Genomic DNA, 23,828 nt, shown 5'->3' on the forward strand with positions numbered 1-23,828 from the left:
TTCTTTTTTTTTTAAATTATTTCAAATTTAAAATGTAGTTAAGAGACAAATTTCGTTTTCAAAAATGCAGGAGAATATATGAACTGCAACACTTCACGTTGGCTTAAGCGTGTCAGTGCTTTATGAAAAGAAACATTTATTTCTTATATTTGCATTCTACTTTCATTTGTCAGAATTTCCAGCCATTACCATTCTCATACTATATTCATACGTGCATTGTTTACAACTGTAACATACTCATGAGAAATTGGCATTACAACACGATTGATTGTATATTGTTTAACGTCCCTCTCGAGAATCTTTCACTCATAAGGAGACGTCACCACTGCCGGTGAAGGGCTGCAAAATTTAGGCCTATGCTCGGCGCTTACGGCCTTTGAGCAGGGAGGGATCTTTATCGTGCCACACCTGCTGCGACACGGGACCTCGGTTTTTGCGGTCTCATCCGAAGGACCGCCCCATTTAGTCGCCTCTTAAGACAAGCATGGGGTACTGAAGACCTATTCTAACCCGGATCCCATTACAACATGAAGAGAACATTGGAAATAGAGAAATCGTCAGATAAATCCAATTTCTTGTCTTTCTAATGATTTCCTCAAATGGAATGGGTTCCCGCTTCTCACGAGACGCAGGGTATGTACACTAAATCACCTTTTATCCTTTAGATGTTGTGTGTGTGTGTGTGGGGGGGGGGGGGGGGGGGGTCACAGCTAAAATAACAAGCAATTAACACAGCCATAAATACAAAAATTTAATGAGAAATGGATAACAAAACTGTAATATTCAAAAACATAAATAATATTGAAAATGTACAAAGAACCAGTTTCTAACTACAATAACAAAATATCATTACAGTGTCAATATCACAACAGACAGGTGCTCTCAGTGAAATGTACACAAATCACAACAAGCAGGTGCTCTCAGTGAAATGTACACAAATCACAAGCAGGTGCTCTCAGTGAAATTTATACAATATCACTACAAGCAGGTGCTCTCAGTGAAATGTACACAATATCACATCAAGCAGGTGCTCTCAGTGAAATGTACACAGTATCACATCAAGCAGGTGCTCTCTGTGAAAATTATACAATATCACATCAAGCAGGTGCTCTCCGTGAAATTTATACAATATCACATCAAGCAGGTGCTCTCAGTGAAATTTACACAATATCACAACAAGCAGGTGCTCTCAGTAAAATTTACAACCAAACTTGTGCTTCTCCATTTTGAAGAATATAAAAATGCCTAAGTTATGATACAATGGTATTGGATTTCTATGAAATAAGCATCAACTATTTTCCTACAACCTCATCAATATATACTTTAACTCAAGTACATAATGACACAAGGTACATGTACTACCATTCTCACCTTGCGGATATTAAGGACCCTCTATACACTGTCGACAAATGTTTTCAGACAATAAGAAAATTATTTCACATAAAGGTGTACATGTTGAGTTTATCTTGATATTTTCAGTATGGGGTATCATATGTGTCATTTGGCCCCAGGAAAAAATCTTCAAAGACTACGAAGAAATGATGACTCAAAATCAAAATTATTGATTTGAAATGTCAAAGATTTTCAAATATAGCATTTAGTAACTTTATCTTGGTATAATGTAATGATGAAAATTCCTCAATTGATTACAAAATGTGGATAACACTGTAAATTCAGTTTATTGTATCATTCACCAAAGGGCAGATCACTCTAATTGCAGAAATTTGAACTCTCCAGAGTGCAGTGTATACAGGGCCCTTACACAAGTTTTAAGAATCGAGTGTGTTCTGCAGAAAACCTGAAATTGTAGTATTGAAACATGAAATAAAGTGTTATCATTTTCATAAGATGGCAACTTTAAAAAAAATCTGAAATAAACAGGCAGTAATATAAATACACTTAATGGAATACAGGAACTCTGTAAAAAGTTCTTCCGCTGCGAATTACAAAGTATTGTGGGAAAAAGACATGGTACGATGTTGCTTTACACAAGACAACACATAAAATAAACATTTTCATTTGTAGGAATCCTGGATTTCTGATTGTAGCCTCGGGTGGATGGAGGTAAGAAGCTAGCATTGATAACAGACTAGCGCATCTAGGTATTTAATCAACAATGGATATAAAGATGGAATGTAAAAAGACAACAGATAAACTTAAATTAACAGTCAGCTGTGTTTTGTAAATGTAGAGAGTAAATGTTGGCACGTGACTAGCTGAGTGGGGTCCTTGGGCGACCTGGTGAATGGGACCTGCTTCTCATTCTGTGGGGTGAGGGAGATCGACTTCGCGCCACCTTTTCGTTGTTTACGATTGTCTTTAGATTTCCCAGGTGAAGGAGAGCTCTGAAACAAGTCAATAAAATCTTTGCATAAAAACAATCATGCCCATGCGATATTTCCTACAGTGAAAGAATATGTCAATCCATTACCGTTTAATTGTACCAAATTCTAATCATGTTGACATTTAGATTTAAACAATACTGAAACATTTGTCATTGTAGTAAACAGTATTCAATTTTATGGTAAAGTCCATAATTTATATCTCTGATCTAGATTCATTTTGACCAACATGTGAAATTTCACACTAGAAAAGTAATGGTACACATATACACAGTCAATGATATTAAGATTTGCAAACCACAAGTCATTCGGGCAACCATTTTCAGGAAATCCACATTCCCGAACTCAATTTCACTTGCCCGAAAAATGAAAGTAAATTATACGCATGCAAAATCTGAATAATTTTCAAGACAAATCCGGAACAGACCGAGTGAAGATGCGTAATTAATGGGACGAATGACTTTGTTTGGGGTGAGTTATTCTAATTCTATGACTTGAGCATGCGCATAATATTTATTTACTTCTGATTGTCAAATTAAAACTCTGACGGGTAATTTTTTTTTTACAAGCCAGTCGGACTTGTTGCCAAGCGGATTTTACAAGTCCGACAGGAAAATCACTGGCCACGGGCGTTCGGACTACCGCTAATTTCGCAGACTGTATACATAAGACTTAGACCCTTTTAAATGCATATATTTACATCCACCAACCACCATTTAGTTGTTTATGGTATTCATTAATGGTTATACTGGAAGATACCGGTATTTATTGATGGCTATACTGGAAGATACCGGTATTTATTGATGGCTATACTGGAAGATACCGGTATTTATTGATGGTTATACTGGGAGATACCAGTATTTATTGATGGCTATACTGGGAGATACCGGTATTTATTGATGGTTATACTGGGAGATACCAGTATTTATTGATGGTTATACTGGGAGATACCGGTATTTATTGATGGTTACACTGGGAGATACTGGTATTTATTGATGGTTACACTGGGAGATACCGGTATTTATTGATGGTTACACTGGGAGATACCGGTATTTATTGATGGTTACACTGGGAGATACTGGTATTTATTAATGGCTATACTGGGAGATAATGGTATTAATTGATGGTTATACTGGGAGATACCGTTATTTATTGATGGTTATACTGGGAGATACCGGTATTTATTGATGGTTATATTGGGAGATACCGGTATTTATTGATGGTTATACTGGGAGATACTGGTATTTATTGATGGCTACACTGGGAGATACTGGTATTTATTGATGGTTATACTGGAAGATACCGGTATTTACTGATGGTTATACTGGAAGATACCGGTATTTATTGATGGTTATACTGGGAGATACTGGTATTTATTGATGGCTACACTGGAAGATACCGGTATTTATTGATGGCTACACTGGGAGATACTGGTATTTATTGATGGTTATACTGGGAGATACTGGTATTTATTGATGGTTATACTGGGAGATACTGGTATTTAGTGATGGTTATACTGGGAGATACTGGCATTTATTGATGGCTATACTGGGAGATACTGGTATTTATTGATGGCTACACTGGGAGATACTGGTATTTATTGATGGCTACACTGGGAGATACTGGTATTTATTGATGGCTATACTGGGAGATACCGGTATTTATTGATGGTTATACAGTGGAACCCCGTTATTACGTTCCCCCTTTAATACGTTAGTCCGCATATTACGTTGGAATTTCAAAGCACAAAACCATTTCTTAACAAACCTATATAAAATAGACCTAGTTATTACGTTGTCCTAAGATGCCGGGACTCGGTATTACGTTGTAAAAATTCCGACGAAAACGTAATAAACCCCTAATTATTCAATAGTGATTCTCAAAATAATAAGCCATTCACACCTTGACTGCCTGAGGCAGTCACCACGTAAATTTCCTGGTCTGTTTGGGGATTAGAGACGCTTGACTGATCACGCTACGATAGATAAAGCGACATCAATACAGGTGAATACCTCGTATCGAAGCCAGTGATAAACAATTAAATGATGTTTATTTAGAAATTGTACTCTATGAAATTTACTTCATTTTTCATATTTTGATAATCAAAGAAATAATTTCTCAACTACCTGCGTGTTCAGCATAGTGTGATTACCTTCGCTATTAAAACTCTATTTACAGACAGCTTTGGTACCAAACATGAAAGACAAGATTTATCGTAGCAATGTTAAAACCGCTTGGGTAACTTCTTGGACATTGGTGACTAAAGGTGTTCAATTAAAAAATTGTCCGTTGTTTGGACATGCAGCTTGGGTGTTCGTAAATCTCGTCCATACATACACAAATCAAACTGTCCTGTGTTATCGGCCGATTCGTGCACGGCATTTACCTCTATGAATATTCTAAAATTCCCTGATGCGCACGTGATTTTAGTGCCATCATTTAGCGTTGTAAATGAAATCTTCGTGCATCATTATATTTTTTTTATGTGGATTGCGCTTAAATTGTTCTCCGTGTTTATCGTTGGTAAGAAAAGTTTGTAAGTGTTGGGTATCGTGTGCGTTTTGTGTCTATAGTTTTGTTGTTTTTTGGATGGGATTTTTTTTTTTATTGCGTTGTGTATTGTGTAATTAGCGAACTTAATAAAAACGATGTTTTGTTATTTTTTTTAATACGAATGTTGAATACGAACTGGAACGAGTTATTGAGAGAAATTTACATGAACGCATTGTTTTAAAGTTGAACAAAATGGCGGTCCAAACGAATGCAGAAAAGCAACGTTTATCAAAACATCCTTATGAATCCTACACCAGAAATAAAGAAAAGGGATAAGAACATGAAGAATTACGGACATTAAAGATAAGATGTAAATAAAACAAAGTATCATAGTCTTTTAAACAAAGAAACAGTAAAGATATATTCACACACCCCTTCACGGAGTACCAACGGACGATATACAATTTCCAAACGATATTTTTAACGGATTTCACTGGGAACGTTTATTACGTTGCCCCCGGTATTACGTTATTTTATCGTGACAAAATGGAAAACGTAATAACGGGGTTCCACTGTACTGGGAGATACTGGTATTTATTGATGGCTACACTGGGAGATACTGGTATTTATTGATGGCTATACTGGGAGATACTGGTATTTATTGATGGCTACACTGGGACATACTGGTATTTATTGATGGCTATACTGGAAGATACCGGTATTTATTGATGGCTATACTGGAAGATACCGGTATTTATTGATGGTTATACTGGAAGATACTGGTATTTATTGATGGCTACACTGGGAGATACTGGTATTTATTGATGGTTATACTGGGAGATACCGGTATTTATTGATGGCTATACTGGGAGATACCGGTATTTATTGATGGCTATACTGGGAGATACTGGTATTTATTGATGGTTATACTGGAAGATACCGGTATTTACTGATGGTTACACTGGGAGATAACTCACTTTTCTAGGGACTGTCCCCCGGGCTGCTCTTGCCAGTTGTAACCCTTAAGGGCAGGGATGTCATCCTCTAACTTTCCTGCAGAAGGAACACCACTCTGAAACAAGAACCAACACTGATTACTTTTTAGGGATGATACATTTTTGCTAAATGTTTTGTCTGGGTTTATGGAGTAACTGCATATAATTTTGTAAGGTTATTTTTAATACCAATTTTATTTGTGAGATCTGTTCTAAATAATCCTTAGGGCTGTTCCAGAAATGATCAAATGGGGGGGGGGGGGGGGGGGTCGGGCGGCAAATGATATTTTTTTGTGTGGGTGGTCGTATTTTTTCATATTTTATTTGGTCCGTGGTTGGACTGTTAAAAAAATATTTATTATGGGTAGTGGGTAGTTTCTATTGTTTTATTTTGTGCCACGTGGGTGTTGAGTTTTCAGAATATTTTTATTGTCGCTGTTGTCGTGTTGGTTACAAAACGTCGGAGGGAAAATTGAAAACGTGCTTTCGAAATGCTGTTTTCGAAATCGGAAATAACATAGAACTATTCGAGTTGTCGCTCTTTGTAGCGCATAACTTTCCATTACGGCACTCTTCAAATTAGAGGCGCGTTTAGTAGGGTCCCTTTGGACGTGATGGCGGCGAACTCTGTTCTGTAGATTATTACAGTTTACAGTGCATCAATTTTGGGAATATTTTGAAACCAATAGGTATTCCGTTTTCTAATAAAAATAGGCAAACCTTAGTTGATTTATACGAGGGTACCGATGCGTTATATTTATCAGTCAGTGTGATGGTGATATAGAGGCCTCCGGGTGTGGGCTCCATTAGAAGACGAACGATTCGTGGAAAAACATATCCATACCCATTTCATGATAATAGCATCGTTTGGACTTCCAATCTTTCCAACATTCCCGCCATAGATGCCTTTGATTGTTGATGTGACATCGTTTCTTCAGAATTACTGTGATACAATGTCGCACAGGCATTACCGCGTCATTGACTAGAATGTTTGTCCCGAAAACCTCGCGAGATTTGTACCGTTTTCATTTTTAAAAATATTTTTGTGGTGGGTCTGGTTAGTTTTTTTTTTTTAATTAGATGGGTCATTGTAAAATGAGTTTATCAATTTGATGGGTCATGAGGTAATTTTTTATTTTTTTTTATGGGTGCTTGGTATATACAAAAGGTGCCTCCCGACCCCCCCATGTATTTATTTCTGGAATAGCCCTTAGCAAAACATTAAATTGTAATACAAATATATACCTACAGGTCTTGACAGATTTTATTGTTGGATTCATAAGATTTACCTAAATGTATTTCATTCATGACAAGGTTTTCTACCCATACATACAGATTTTTCACCCCTCTAAACACTCCCTACACATACTTACAGATTTTTCACTCCTCTAAACACTCGTTACACATTACTAATACATGCACTACCTTTATTGATAGACTTCTATATTTACCTGCAGACATTTCATTTACCTGGTAGTTCAGTGAGCATTATATTACGGTGAAATCTTAAACATCGTATCGTCCTAAAATGATCAATAATTGTATATTTTGACCTCTATATTTTGTTTACCTGTAAGTTTTCTACAGTGGTGGGATTCCCTGCCGCGTGAGCCGCAGCCTCAGTCTGGAGTTTAAACAACATATTCTTGAGGGCCTCCAGACTTCCAGGCTGGGGGGTCCCTGTCAGTGTGTTGGTTTGTAGGTTGTCATTCTCTGTAAACACCACTGGCTTCCTACAAAACCAAAAACCCTTCTGTCAACAAAATTAATCATAACATGATCAATCTATGCAAGATACAGAAATTTGCTCTCAATTAAAGTTTTCATACATTCTTTTTAGCTAAAGAGAGAGAGAGAGAGAGAGAGAGAGAGAGAGAGAGAGAGAGAGAGAGAGCAGTTGATCAAAGAAGGGCGCATGTGACGTCACTGTATCATGTGACTACCTATTAACTAAGTAACGAGACTTTTTGAAATCTGGGTTTAGATTTAAATCTGTATTGTGGCTAATTATCACAATATTTCAGTGAACTAACTATTAGAATCAATTACTATAAGCATAAGAAAGACAAAATACATATAATTTTGTATACTTTGGAAACATGCGATGTGTCCTTTAACTGTGTTAGGTTCTATATACATGTATATATAAGAACTACATTGATGTCTTACAGGCTAGGTGCCACAGGTTTCTCCCAGGACCGGTCCCCATCCAGAACCATGTCTGTGTCCGGACTTTGTGGTCGATTGCTACCTCTGGTCTGTGTTGGTGACTTTACTGAAGCAGTCCAAAAATTGAATTAGGCATGAAGTCAACACTTTTCAAACATTATCAGTATCTTTACAGTTTATCCATTTTTATTTGACTTGTTTTATATAAATTCAATCACCCATACTAAACTGAATTCTGGTGTTTAACACTTTCTTGTAGTATAATATATATATTCCACAAATGGTACATGTATGTAAATTTTGATGACTTTCACGAAACACTCCTGAGCATCTCTCGGTCTTTATCTTTAATACAGTTTGTAATATCACTTATATTTTGCAAGACTTTATTTCTTCAATCTTGCCTTGCCAGATTTATATGCCAATCAAATTTACTCATCACAACATATGCATTAAATTAATTTACGAGAGCCTTATTTTCATCATGTCAAAATAACCTTGAGAACTTATGCATAAATACTCTGTTCTCAAGATCAAGGCTTGATTAATAGTGATTTCAAAGTACTGTATATTCCTAAATATACGTGAGGAATTCATTATAGCGTAATTTCGCGAGAAACAGCACTTGCGAAAAAATATTTTTCGCTTTTATTTCTATACTGCTAAAATACATGCAAAAACACTAGATCAACAGAGCACCCGCGAATTTATTTTCACGAGAATTGATGTCCACAAGTCATTTCGCAACAATAAATACTCGCGTAAAATAAGGAAACTAAAGTATAAAACATATCTCAGAGCAGACAAGGGTACTACCTGGTGTGATGGGGCTTGCTCCGGTTATGTCACTTTTGTTTGGAGCTGATATTCCCGCCAATAGTGCCTCAGTGTCCAGACTGGAACACCGAGGACGACGTGAAATTTCAAATGAGTTATCCCCCTTTGTAGAAGTGTCTAAATATTTTTCCAAAATATCACTACTGTTTGCACTTGTGTTCCCTGCATTCAAAACTTCTGGAGCCAATTTGCTTGAAAAATTGTAAGCCTTTCGACCTGACTTTGGCGACTTTAATGAAGATTTTCCAGGTGATTTTGACAACAAATCATTGAAATCTAGACCAGGTGGATTTGAGTCATGTGATCTGTCAAAACTAGATTTAGCCACTTTTTCTGAGAAGCCCACACGCTTCTGAGGTAGATCAGCTGTTACACCAGTAATATCCGACTTATCTAGTCCGTGTATCCAGCTAGGAGCCGGACGACCTGACACAAGGTCCCTCTTACTCCAAAAACTCTCACTTGGATTAGAAATGTCCAAAGCATCAATCCAGCTGGGAGGCTTCTTAGTCTGAGATAAATCCAGATCATAACTTTTCACAGGAATGTCATAGGCCTGTCGGGCAGGGTTACTGGCCAATCTCTCGTGATGTCTGAAAGAAGACGGAGAAATGGACCTGCTTCTCTCCCTTGGTTGGGAGGACTTGTAACTCATCGGGGGCGGTAAATTGGCCAGACCACTTCGTCTGGATCCCAGAATGTCCTCTACACTAGACAGGTCTCTCTTTCGAGGCGCCGCCCCCACAGTTTTGGATCTGTGTCTGGGGTTCTTATAAGAATACACGTGTCCTCGTTTCTGCCCCGCTGTCTCTAAGTTCATGTTGATGAGCGTGTCGGTGTTCATACTCTCAATGTCACTCGGACCATCCTTAGGGAGAGCTTCATCATTAGCTATTCTCTGTAGGAGTTCTCCGGATTTGTTCAGAGCTTCATCAACTGAAATTTAAATGTACTACATGAATATTCATTTTCGTGCAATTAATAACAATGCAAGATCCATTTGATATGTTATAACAATAAGTTGTATGCGAGAATATCAATGCAATTTCCACATAAAGTTAGTTAATGCTAATCAGATATAGGCTAAACTTTAGAATAATAGAAAAGATTTTTTTTCTTTTATGCATGGCATATCCTCTCATTATAAACTTTCCATAAAAGAATGAAATAAAAATGACTAAACAGCTCAACACAGAGACAGTTTCATTCAAGACAATGCATTACATCACATATATTCAATATATAATTCATTTGTATCGTCCTGGAGTATAAAGCAAAAACAAGATGAGTTCAAACACTCTTGAAAAGTCAAATGAATTAAACCAAACTTGATCCCGCTACCATTAATGATTATCCCTACTGGTTGAGTACCAATTTTCACCACCTTTTCTCAGGTCTGATTTCTTTTATTCATGAACCAATTTCTTTTATTCACGAACCGATTTCTTTTGTTCATGAACTGATTTCTATTCTGTATGAACTGCAGGCTGAGTCACATTACTTCACAATGAAGTATACCAAAGCTATAACCAATACCCATTGTTACAATTCCTAAGCAGTTGTTCATCTGGTGTGAATACCAATGATCACCATTTCTCTTAATGACTTGAAAACGATTGTACAATAAATTAATATACATAAGCATTAGCAGTATCTACTTACGAAGTAATTGATAGAAGTATGATTGTAAATGTTCCCCACAACCAATGCACATCATACATACAGAGGCATTACATCACTACTCTCACATCTGATTAGTCACAGCAATATCATACATACAGAGACATTACATCACTACTCTCACATCTGATTAGTCACAGCAATATCATACATACAGAGACATTACATCACTACTCTCACATCTCATTAGTCACAGCAATATCATACATACAGAGACATTACATCACTACTCTCACATCTCATTAGTCACAGCAATATCATACATACAGAGACATTACATCACTACTCTCACATCTGATTAGTCACAGCAATATCATACATACAGAGACATTACATCACTACTCTCACATCTGATTAGTCACAGCAATATCATACATACAGAGACATTACATCACTACTCTCACATCTCATTAGTCACAGCAATATCATACATACAGAGACATTACATCACTACTCTCACATCTGATTAGTCACAGCAATATCATACATACAGAGACATTACATCACTACTCTCACATCTGATTAGTCACAGCAATATCATACATACAGAGACATTACATCACTACTCTCACATCTCATTAGTCACAGCAATATCATACATACAGAGACATTACATCACTACTCTCACATCTGATTAGTCACAGCAATATCATACATACAGAGACATTACATCACTACTCTCACATCTGATTAGTCACAGCAATAATTAGCTCTTGGTGTTCCTAACTTTTCCCAACTGCATACATATTTACGAAAAGTTGACAAAATCTCAAGGTTCACAATCCTGAATTAAGTCAGCACTATGAATCCCCTCCCACCCCAAAATAGAAATGAGAAATTTACAGACAAGAACTGTCAGTCTGTTACTGGGATTTCAACACTTTCCGCATAACTCTCAGGAATAAACAAACTAATGAGCCTCTCAATGTCTTATATCCATGTTATGTTTCACACAGCACAGTCGATGTCACTTGATAATTGATACTTGGTGAAAATTGGTACTCGCCCATTACCATAGTCATTTTTTAATTCCAGTATTAAAGATAACTTCTATCCTAGTGCACAACAACACCAAGGACATCTTGAGTATATACAATCACGATTACTTTAGAGATTTATCACAACACATAGACAGAAATAAAACAGAGATACATTCAACGAGACTAAGAATATTTAGATCTCCTAAAAACAATCCCTCATACAGTAAACAAACTTTTTTTGTTCATGAATTAAATATACATAGGTTTTTCAGCAAAAAACTTTCAAAAATTAATAATCTTATGTAATTCATCAATACATTCACAATTTAAAGCTAATGACTAACAAAACATGACAGAAAGTTTGTGTACAGTATGCTGTACAATAATTGAATGGCCATCTGGAAGTGGAAACCCTGTCAAGGCTGAAAACACACACCTTATCTACCCCCCCCCCCCCCCTAAAAGATCTAGATTTCCCAAAATCCAATTCACGAGACACATTTCTGCTAAATCTGATGAATTATTGGTGAAATCCACGTCCAGTAATGTTTTTGCCTGTAAATCTCCCCTGACAAACAAATCGAAATCACAAGTCCATAGGCAGAAGTATATATACTGATATGTATACAGTCTATATTGTAATGTTTATACAGTTCTCTAGGTTGTTTCCTGTTTAAGGTAGTCAATCCATAACGACCATGTTCTACTGTGGAATAATTAGAATTCGTGTGGCTCAATTTTCGTGGAATTCGTCCCCTCACCCACGAATTTACATCCTCAACGAAAGCAATCATTCCAGAGTTATCTTTCTTACAAATACCTGTATATAAATCCACGAAATTACGTCCCCACGAACCCGTAAAAATTCAGCAATCCACGAAAATTGGCCCCCCCCCCCCCACGAATTTAAATGATTGTAAAGTATGTTTATCAATGGTGATGTAGATTACTTATTCCACAACTATGATCATATTGATCAACAATTTACCATTGAAGTCTGTGAGCAAAGCATAATTTCTAAAAATTAAATATCATAATGTCAAATCTCTTGATAATAAGGATTCTCTCTATAAAAAGTCATACCTGGAATGTTATTATTTATTTAAACTAAAAAAAAAAATATGAAGGTCAACCTACAAAATTCATTTTCTAAAAAAAAAAACATGTGCTAGGAGAAAACAGAAGCCACCCCTATAGTATACTAAAACTGGCTCATAATATATAAACTGTGTTTAATTTTATTATAAATTCACTTATTTCTGTAATAGCATTCAAATCTGTGACTACCCAGAATTTTGGATGGACTACCTTTAAAACATTGGTACATATCCATAAAATTAGATGAAATAACAACTTTGGATTATACGATAGATAGCTGAAGACAATAAGGAGGGAAAGAGTGTGTTGTGTTAGCATGACAACAAATGAGAAATAAGCACAGATATGATGATCTCCGGATTACAAGGTGCACATTTATGTAATGAAGTGAATGCATACCTCGGTGAACCTGCCCATAACCTGGTAACAAATACCATTAATATACACTATGTCCCAACTCATCACAAACGCATTACACCAAAATTGTATATACAGACAGAAGGAGGCATGCTTTGCTTGATGAAGTAATGACTTTTATTTCTTTAATCTTATCAAAGTTCATGAAGTACATGGATATCGTAAGATTTCATAGTACATGGTCTGGCGATACCAAAGTACATTGGAGTCTACAGCATAACTTGTCACTTTTAGATATATAATAGTGTATAAAATGGAACAAAGTCTAGTCTACATAAAAACTTTTAATTCCTGACTTTGAAATAAAAATACATCAAATTCTACAACCAAAATTCTGAACTAGCAGTTGAAGAATATGATTTTTAGAGTATTGATCTGTAAGGTTTTGAATCATAAATATCTCCTAACAATAATGGAAAACTGAAGTGAATGAACTACTTTTCAAAACATGCCTTCACTCTCTAGACATTGTAATGTTATACGAACACCTTACCCTGCAGGTTTCTTCTCTCACGTTCTAATGCCATCATAAAACAAAATTCATTCAATTTCAAATGCTATAAAATACTACAGCTTAAAACGATATTGCTTCGAGTAATGCCACATTCTCGAATTTGTGCATAGTACTCATCATAAGAAAACAATAAGAGACACCTATCCAAACCATAATCGCTATGATGTCATGGAAAAAAATAGATTAATGTATTTTGAAAAAAAAAAATCCTAGACTTTTAGAGATAATGGAATGGACTGTTCAATCTTGATGTTCCTGATTCAGAATGAAATGACAAGTGTAACAGCATTTATCGAAAAAAATGAAGAGGGGTGTTTTATATCAAAACAAAATGAGGAGGGTGTTTTATATCAATGAAACAAAATGAAGAGGGGTGTTTTATATCAAAACAAAATGAAGAGGGTGTTTTATATCAATGAAACAAAATGAAGAGCATGTTTCATTTCAAAACAAAGTGAAGAGGGGTGCTTTATATCAAAACAAAATGAAGAGGGGTGTTTTAAATAAATTGTGGTGCAAATAAAATGATGTACAATTAAACAAAGTCAACGAGTTCTGACTCTGTGTATGACACTAAAACTATCAAAATAGAGCAGGGTTGAAAACACTCTGAAGTGAGCTAGTAACTTTTATTGAAAATCTGAATCACTTTTTTCAAGTACTGCACACTAATCTGTGGTGTTTCATAGGTTAAAACAACGTGTCAAATTTCTTCATTCCCATTTACCTTCTGCTCTGAGAGCCATACTTCTTTTCATTTTGTCATACGATTCGTTGATGGAATCTCGAGCGCTAGCAAGTTTCAGTTCGGCAGCTGTGTCTCGAATCCCAGTTTGCAGGGATCGTTCCGCGGTTTGATGGAGGGGCGACTTTGGGTCTAGAAGATCTGAGACATTCTGTCTGTAGCGACCTTTGTGTTTAGAGGTCAAACCTAAAAAAGAAACAATTAAATGACCACAACTATTAGGAAAATGTTCTAATTAAAACCCATTTACCTACTTCATGTTCACATTTTAAAGAAATCTATGGTTTGTGAACTACCTGTATATGGCTGACTAGACAAATTTAATGAAAACCACTGGATGCAGCTGTCAACTAGAAATTCTGCTGTACATAAAACAGAACTCAAAGTTGATAATAATTCTGTTATTCAGCAGCAGGTCTAGATCTGGTCAGTCAGGAGAGGCTAAAGGTCAGTCAGGAGAGATAGCAAGACTAAAGATCATTCAGGAGAGAGTAGAGGTCTGTCAGGAGAGAGTAGAGGTCTGTCAGAAGTTAGAGGTCAGTCAGGAGAGATGAGAGGTCAGTCAGGAGAGACTAGAGGTCAGTCAGGAGAGATGAGAGGTCAGTCAGGAGAGACCAGAGGTCAGTCAGGAGATATTAGAGGTCAGTCAGGAGAGACTAGAGGTCAGTCGGGAGAGACTAGAGGTCAGTCGGGAGAGATTAGAGGTCAGTCGGGAGAGATTAGAGGTCAGTCGGGAGAGATTAGAGGTCAGTCAGGAGAGACTAGGGGTCAGTCTGGAGAGATTAGTCAGGAGAGATTAGAGGTCAGTCAGGAGAGACTAGAGGTCAGTCGGGAGAGGCTAGAGGTCATTTAGAAGAGGTTAGAGGTCAGTCAGGAGAGACTAGAGATCATTCAGGAGAGATTAGAGGTCAGTTGGGAGAGGCTAGAGGTCAGTTAGGAGAGACTAGAGGTCAGTCAGGAGAGACTAGAGATCAGTCAGGAGAGACTAGAGGTCAGTCGGGAGAGACTAGAGGTCACAAATGTACAGTGTATCAACATTGTACAGATTTCTCTTCTGAACGACCATTATCTGATACCACGTTATCACCAACCCCTGAAAAAATGGTCACTGCTTTGTTACCTGCATATTGATCCAGGTAGGCCTCTAAGGCCTCGGAGGCGGAGGTAAAATCCCGGTTCCCCACCATGATCCGGGAGCCATTGCAGCGGATCCTGTTCAGCCCGTGGAGGAAGTCATTGGGTGGTTCCATGTCCATTGTCATCATGTGTTACAGGGTACAAGCCACTTCTAATCCATGGTCTCGTAGTTAGCTGCCATGAGTCTTGTTTGGAGTCATATCCTTTTAATGTGTACCTAAAATAACAAATTTGAACTTTTAAATGCACCAGCTACACTTTAAATGTACTTGTCTGAGCCCCTTCTCTCTTCCTCGAGAAAATGACTACTAAATCTACACTTGAGTATCTCATAAACATTCGGGGGGTGGGGGGGGAGATGGGTTGGTGGGGGGAGGGGGATTCAAATAGTGCCTAATAACACATTTCCCATCCTACCAATGCTTATTACAGTTCCTAATGGCAACAAAGTTTGAAGTAAAAAACAATTTCCTGATTACAGAATAATAAGAAACAGCTTATTATTATAAAAATCTCAAGCATAGGTTTGGAGAGATGCACTCCACCCCTTGCATACAAGGGGAGATAATTGTACAGCTTGCCTCTGCTTTTTGATGATTCTCAATTTACATTTTACAGTAATAGTACATTTCATTGTATTGTGTAAGATGCATACCAAAGAAAGCAATGACAAATTTGCATCAAATGAGGTCTGCTCACTTCAGAATTCATGATCCACCAATCACGAGATGAAATGTAATTCTGAATCAAATGACCTGTGTCAACGGACCACAACTTCTTAATATTAGAGCAAGTTAGAAATTATACTGAACAGCAAAAGCCCCACCCCCTAGTGTGTCAAGATTTACTGAACAATTACTGACCATAACTTCCCTATTGTAGAACAAGTTAGAAATTATACTGAACAGCAAAAAGCCCCACCCCTTAGTGTGTCAAGATTTACTGAACAATTACTGACCATAACTTCCCAATAGTGGATAGCATATTAAACAGCAGAAAGATCTACCATCCCTTAGTGTGTCAAGATTTACTGAACAACGGGCAACAAAATAAAACGTGTGTGACACTAATGAAAATATGAACTTACAAGCATTGATCAATATTGCAGTGTGTTTATGTCACGTTAATTTCATAACACAGATATGTATATACCTTGTATATATACCAGAGAAATAATTCAATAACTGTATGCTGGCTGATAATGCACCAGTGCATTCCATTCTTCTGTAAGACTTGTAATTCCAATTAATCGGGTCACGGGTAACGCACTGTACGTATCTCACCCATTTATCACCCCATCTCATGTTGGGGGATTATATTGCTGAAGGGTTTAGAATTGTTAGATTTTTATTTCATGTTCCATCTACACGCCTCAATGATTTACTAAGATCAAATTGTACAGCTTAATTAAAACGCTCCTGTGATCGTTTTCAATCTAATCGGTTTGATGGGTATATTACTGATAAGAAAATCAGGAATTTAAAAATACTTAATTTGACCAAATTTATTCATGTTTATGGCCTGTCTGAAAAGTACACGAGATTAAATTCTAATACTGTGTATAAATGTGCACAAGACTAAATTTCAATGTCTATATATTGATTTGTCAGTTAAGAACTGCATTATATGACACAGTGCAGTTTCCTATTTTAACAGATGTACTAAAACTTGAATAAACAAATACAAACTTCCCGTGAACCATTCATTGAGAGAGCTGCATATTTCCCATACTTACCTGAACAATGCATAGAATTATGGAAATCCTTCTAAACACAATCAGATAGTAAAGTCTTGCTTGTAACTGTAGTTAGTGTGTACAATGGTAAATCCCCTACACCAACAATGACAGTATCAATGTCTCTATCTGACCCGCTCAGTATCCGTCCAGTAATCCCCACCGGTCACCAAGCTGTATACTACTGACCACCGGGTGTTAATGCCACTTCATGTATTAGAAATGAAACCTAGAGATTGTGGAGCACCCCAATCCAAGCACAGACCTGCTTTAAACCCAGAAATGAAAATATTTTTAAATGTCTGACAGCAGTCAATAGCTCACAGCGGCCTCATGAAAAACAGAAAATAAAACGTAATCCTCGGCTTCAATAGGCATTTATTGAACGAGGCTCAATGTTGTGCAAGGCTCACAAATATCTATTGTGATACCGGCCATTTACTTTTCCTTTTAAGTAGCTAATGGTTTAACGAGCGAGATGACACATGAACAAGTACGGTATCAGTGTATCTGGTTTATAGTTTAGACAGACTACAGGTCACGTACCAGTCAAACTAAGTCCAATAATTTGTACCTTCTGCCTATATTATAAATATTCCTCTCATGAGAAAATTCATAAACTGTTACATTATCTGCAGTAAGTATAACAGCAATACATATAATTTATTTCACCTAAAATCTGACGAGTTTTCACTTTCAATCCCTTTTTTTAAACTTATCTAATATCACCAGAGAAATTCATTACAGGTGAGAAAACGGCTGTCAAAATGAACAGATATTGACAGACTTAAATCCCATCAGATTTTTCTCTCTCACAAACTATAGGGAAATACTGCTAGGTAATAAATTCTCTAGCCAAAAAGCAAGACACCTGTCTTTGTAAATAAAGCCATGCTGATATACCCCCAAAAAAATGTCATAACTGCAGATAGCACTTCCACTAGAATCCACTTTCCCAAGTTTTAATTGGCTGCAATATTATTGATTACTAAAATTCCCAACTTATCTAAACAGTTCTGTTCATCTTCAAAATCTAAAGTACATTTCCTTTAGAATTATCGGTCCTTAGAGTCACTTTGATTATCGACCTTGCATTTATCACTGGAAGTTTAGGGTAATCTCTCTGTATGCTATCATAAAGTAGGGTGTTTGGTCAACAGCTGGAAATGTTTATTTTAGTTTTCTTGTCTTATTTGCACATTCTAGATACTGTGTATGTCTTCATTGTAACGAGTCTTTTGTGGAACAATATATCAAACGTTTATGGACTACAAAGGGATCTGTATTGTTTGCAATCCATTACTGCACTAAGATATGACAAAGATATAGGTCATATTTTGCTAGATACTGCATAGCTGTTACCAACAGTAATAATGATAAAATAATCATGTTGGCAACATAGCTGTTACTAAAGGTAATAATGATAAAATAATAAGAAACCCATAGGCTCATGTCGGCAACATAGCTCACCTGATCAGTTCTTAGTTCTTCATTTTACATACATCAGCATATGGTGGCCCCAAACTGATCAAGTTTATGGTTTTAGTTCAGAATTGGAAAATACATGAGGGCATGAACTGTGACACTTTACGCCAGCATACTCCATTAACTGTGACAATTTACACCAGCATACTTCATTAACTGTGACAATTTACACCAGCATACTTCATTAACTGTGACAATTTACACCAGCATACTTCATTAACTGTGACAATTTACACCAGCATACTTCATTAACTGTGACAATTTACGCCAGCATACTTCATTAACTGTGACAATTTACGCCAGCATACTTCATTAACTGTGACAATTTACACCAGCATACTTCATTAACTGTGACAATTTACACCAGCATACTTCATTAACTGTGACAATTTACACCAGCATACTTCATTAACTGTGACAATTTACACCAGCATACTTCATTAACTGTGACAATTTACGCCAGCATACTTCATTAACTGTGACAATTTACACCAGCATACTTCATTAACTGTGACAATTTACACCAGCATACTTCATTAACTGTGACACTTTACGCCAGCATACTTCATTAACTGTGACACTTTACACCAGGAGGTAACTGATTAATAAAACCATACTCACAAAACAATAGACAGTTAATCCTTTTATTTACATCACTTCTTTACTTTAGATCTAATAGTAAACTTTTATTAAAAAGAAAAATAAACTTTTGGGGGAGGGGGTGTTGTTTTCCTGTCACTGAAGAAGTATGAGGTGGTAATTTGGTAAATAGTTTGATGAGAAAATCAAGACAGTACCCTGTTTGTTATGTTATTGGACATGTAACTTACATATATAACTTTGAATCCTTGAGAAGTAAATTTTCCCATACTTATATAAATATTTAATATGATGCAAAACTCTGACACTTTATATGGCCCAGACAGGGTATTCACAAAATAATGTGATTCTACAAAACATGTGAATTAAATAAAAGGCCAAAATTCTGATATTCACAAACATGATTCGACATTAATACATGTGAATTAAATAAAGGACACAACGCTGGGGGTCATGGTATTCACAAACATCTTTGCTAACCAAGGGTTTTCAGTCCACTTCTATCCCCATGTTTATGGAGTGGACCGAAAACCCTTGGCTAGCAAAGATGCTTGCATTTTAATCTGACAAGTTGTACTCTCTTGTGGTTCTTCAGATGATACGTAAATATGTTCCAACATAAGTGTTCCTACATGTTGTTAGATGCGATTTCAAACTCTTTTTGTTTTCACTTACTGGGTCACAAATCAACAAAATAAACCTACGTTACTTGAGGATGTTAAGTATATTATTATTATTAAGCATATTAATTTGATTAACTATGTGAAGAATTTCCTTATATAACTTAAAAGTACAATACAATGACAGAGAATAATTAGGTATATAATGAATTCATATTTACAGCAAAGTGATTTTCATTCCCTGTAGTTTTAAAACTTATTATAGAAATTCATTTCAAAATTAAGGATTATCTCCCTCATGCATAGCTCTTATCCTTGGACGAATTTGGCTCCACTTTTTTGGCACGCTGTTTTTGGCTATATTTAGCTCTAAAACTTCATAGTTATTTCAGATTTCAAACATTTCGGTTGAGCATCACTGAAGAGACATTATTTGTCGAAATGCGCATCTGGTGCATCAAAATTGGTACCGTATAAGTTTTACATTATGACCCCTGGGTCGAGGCCTCTGCTAGTGGACTGTTAGTCCCCGAAGCTAAGTACTTCGTTACTAGCTTGAAAATACGGATGTATATTTAATTGCTGTTATAAAATTTAGAAATTCATTTCAAAATTAAGGATTATCTCCCTCATGCATAGTTCTTATCCTTGGACGAATTTGGCTCCACTTTTTTGGCATGCTGTTTTTGGCTATATTTAGCTCTAAAACTTCATAGTTATTTCGGATTTCAAACATTTCGGTTGAGCATCACTGAAGAGACATTATTTGTCGAAATGCGCATCTGGTGCATCAAAATTGGTACCGTATAAGTTTTACATTGTAGAGTTCAGAACTTTTTGGATATAACGAATTATGTTTAGTAAAATGAATCAAAAATTGTCGCCCACATGGAATCACATGTATAATAGTATTCATGCTTGAAAAAATATTCTTCATCATGTCAAGGTTACTACTTGTCAAGAGTCTTAAAAAATATTGTTCACTATTGTAACAAAACAATCTTATATACTTAAACCTGGTGTAGATTTCTCCGAGTTCTTGACGTGTAGTATATATATATATATATATATAAATTTACATTACATTTGTAACCACCGCGGTGGCCAAGAGGTTAGAGCGTTCACCCCGCATGCGGTAGGTCGGGGTTTGAATCCCGGCCGCGACAGACCTGAGTCGTTAAAACAGGTAGTGACAGTTCCATCGCCAAACGCTCGGCATCAGGTGTGAATATCACGGGTCCTTGGAGATGACCTTAAAAACGGATGACCCGTGTCACAGTAGGTGTGGCACGCTAAAGAACCCTCACTGCTTAATGGCCATAAGCGCTGATCATAGGCCTAAATTTCAAGCCCTTCACCGGTCTTGGTGACGTCTCCATATGTATTGAGTGAAAAATTCTCGAGCGAGACGTTAAGCAAGATACAATCAATCATTACATTTGTAAGAGTTTTGTCCATACTAAATTTTTCAAATTGTATTTGAACTGACAATATTTCCCAATATACCAATTAGTTGGTTAATTTTCATATATAAGAGCAAATGCCAATTCTCTGAAATCATGACCAAAATATTGCAGCATGCACTCTCTTCTTTACTTCTCCAATAAAATGGAAATTTGTTTGATTTATTTTTTACTATCATTAATAATGAATGTACTCAAACAGTCTATATACTCAAAGATTTTTTTAACCTTTGATTTCAAGGACCAGGGCTATTCACATTGGGAAAAGCAGCAATATTTGGTTGAAATTGGGAAAAGATTTATAATTCCTAAAAAATTTGAAACGCAAAATTAATTGATTTATCTACTAATTTAAACAAAACTTTTAAGATTAGATTTGAAATATAAACGTATAGGCTTCTTGTTTTTACTATACTTAAATCTAAGTATAAGATGGTATTTATAGTTACCCAACATTTTTAGTCACAGTGACAGATTTTATATAAAATATCAATACCAAGCTTAAATGCAATAAAGCTACAAACATATAGTATCCCGAGTTATGAGTTCATAACCAAAATCAAACAAACACTTTTGATTTCTTTCTTTTTTTAATCATCATTTTGGGAATATTTACGTGTCATTTTGAGAAAAACACCTCCTTTTCAGCAATGGAAATGGGGCCGAATTTAAGCCCTCTACAGACCCTTAAAAAATCACTGATACTTGTAATAATAAAAAATCCCTAGGGTTCGAGTTCTCTAGGGTTCTCTGTTTAGTGGGACTCGTGAGTGAATGAATGACATGAGTAAGGTAACTGACAGGTGATTCTTTTGAAATTAAAATCTTATCTTACCTTTATCTCTTTTTAAAAAATGTTTATCAAAGGTAATAAAATGACATACAGGTAACTCTTACATATATTCACAGTTTGACTTAAAGTTAAGTTTACAAATCAATTGTCTGTTCATAAATTTCATTTTTATTGATTAATTTATATATTTCTATTTAATGTAATGAAATTCATTTATACTTTAAGCAAATTAATTATAATTCATGTACTTTTCTGAAAGAAAGTATCAAATGTTAAATGTAATGGAAGAATTCTAACGTAACTGTGATTTAATGAATTGCCATGTTTTCATTTTTAGGAGGGGAATGGAGAATGCGTCAGGGGGTTACATGCTGAACATAATTTTTCAACGAATAAATTTCCACTCACATTTCATTTCAAAGTAACTGATTAGTGGATTAAAGAATATGAATCATCACTATTTTTTTAAAATATATATATAATAAATTAAAAATGCATCAGTGCATTTTCTTCTTCAGCCAATATTCAAGTGTTGACATGTTTAAAAATGTAAACAATTTACTTCTGCATTAAATCAACGAGTGCAAATGGACACATTGAGTTTACGGATACAGTCAAGTAAATTAAAACTTTAAATGTGTCCTTACCTTTCCCTATACTTTCTCTGTTATTCTTGAAACCTTCGCAATTTAACTGTCATTTTTTCACATTTTTAAGTTTTTGCGGGTACAAAACCACCGGAAATAACATTCCACTTAGACAACTCGTTCATAAATTGCATTTTCGATAATTTGAGCGGAAATCTATTCGTTGAAAATGTATGTACACCATGTAACCCTCTGATTTCCTCCCTCATTTTTAGATGTTTATTGTCAAAACCCGCCAGAAATTTCCAACCTCTGTAGTGGCGAATCCAGGATTTTTCTTTAAAGGGGGAGGCTGGCATAGGCACTACATTAGTACTAACCCCCCCCCCCCATTTATCTCTCTCTCTCACTGTTTATTTTTTTTTTTTGCGTCTCTGAAATGTGTTGATTTCCTGTCTAACCAAGTCTTGTGGTTTTTATTATACCGGTAGAAGGCCAATCTCTAAAGCTTACAAAAGGTTTGAAACGATTGCATAAATCGATTTAGAGAAGACAGGGAATCCACACATTTCAGAGAAAATATCACAGCGAAAAAAATATAATTGAGCCGTTCCTAGCAAAAAGGGTCCTGAATTATTTTAATGTGAAAGTGTGAATTCTAGAGAACAATCCCTCTAAATATTAGAGCAATATTGATTGTCGTTAAAATATTACAGTCAATCAAAGATGACAACCAACTCGTGATTGGTAACCATGACCTTTTTCTTTACAAGTATGCAAAATCTGACGTCTCATTTTATCATTATGACGGTTTTTGAAAAATATTGTTGGATACTTTTGCCAGGAACGGCTCATATAAAAAAAAAAAATAGGGGGGGGGGAGTCCAGTAGTATTCATACTTCAGGTGCCTATAGAGGCTGTGGGCTCCAATGTTTTGAGGGTTTTTAGATTATTTTATGGGTTATTCTTGCAAATTTTACATAATATGGAATCAATAAATAAAACAAATAATTGATTTAATACTTTAAATAACCTAATTCAAAATAAGAAATACATAACTTCAGTTTAAGAACACTGTTACAAGTTGCAATATCATGGAGCTTATGGTTTGCTTTATATCCTGCCCACAAGAGTTTC

At 35.9% G+C, this 23,828-nt stretch overlaps 1 protein-coding gene across 8 annotated transcripts; it reads right to left on the minus strand.

Moving 5' to 3' along the window:
• Positions 1–737: 737 nt before the first annotated feature.
• On the minus strand, positions 738–22,855 carry LOC125650973 (uncharacterized). Of its 8 annotated transcripts, XM_056165640.1 has the most exons (11): positions 22,751–22,836; positions 17,143–17,410; positions 15,391–15,624; positions 14,253–14,456; positions 13,505–13,528; positions 12,994–13,014; positions 8,816–9,772; positions 8,000–8,105; positions 7,401–7,563; positions 5,813–5,907; positions 738–2,345 (listed from the first exon to the last, which is right to left on the minus strand). In XM_056165640.1, exons 3-11 carry the CDS (start codon positions 15,533–15,535, stop codon positions 2,213–2,215), a joined length of 1,848 nt encoding a protein of 615 aa, XP_056021615.1. In that variant the 5' UTR covers positions 15,536–15,624; positions 17,143–17,410; positions 22,751–22,836; the 3' UTR covers positions 738–2,212. The 8 variants fall into 8 exon arrangements, with proteins under 8 accessions (XP_056021615.1, XP_048735514.1, XP_048735513.1 ...); XM_048879557.2 differs by lacking the exon at positions 17,143–17,410 and having other exon boundaries at positions 22,751–22,855; XM_048879556.2 differs by lacking the exon at positions 22,751–22,836 and having other exon boundaries at positions 17,143–17,761.
• Positions 22,856–23,828: the final 973 nt, after the last annotated feature.

The sequence above is a fragment of the Ostrea edulis genome, chromosome 5, assembly GCF_947568905.1.
Source record: "Ostrea edulis chromosome 5, xbOstEdul1.1, whole genome shotgun sequence".
In the NCBI taxonomy this organism is placed as follows: domain Eukaryota; kingdom Metazoa; phylum Mollusca; class Bivalvia; order Ostreida; family Ostreidae; genus Ostrea; species Ostrea edulis.

Bases quoted from the DNA above. Each gene is read 5' to 3' on its own strand.
- LOC125650973 (XM_048879557.2), bottom strand. From the start codon at position 15,535: ATGATGACAATGGACATGGAACCACCCAATGACTTCCTCCACGGGCTG. The intron at 13,015-13,504 runs GTAAGGTGTTCG...ATTTGTTACCAG, and splicing joins TGAGAGAAGAAACCTGCAGG to GTTATGGGCAGGTTCACCGA. The intron at 5,908-7,400 runs GTAAACAAAATA...TTCTTGTTTCAG, and splicing joins CCACTGTAGAAAACTTACAG to AGTGGTGTTCCTTCTGCAGG.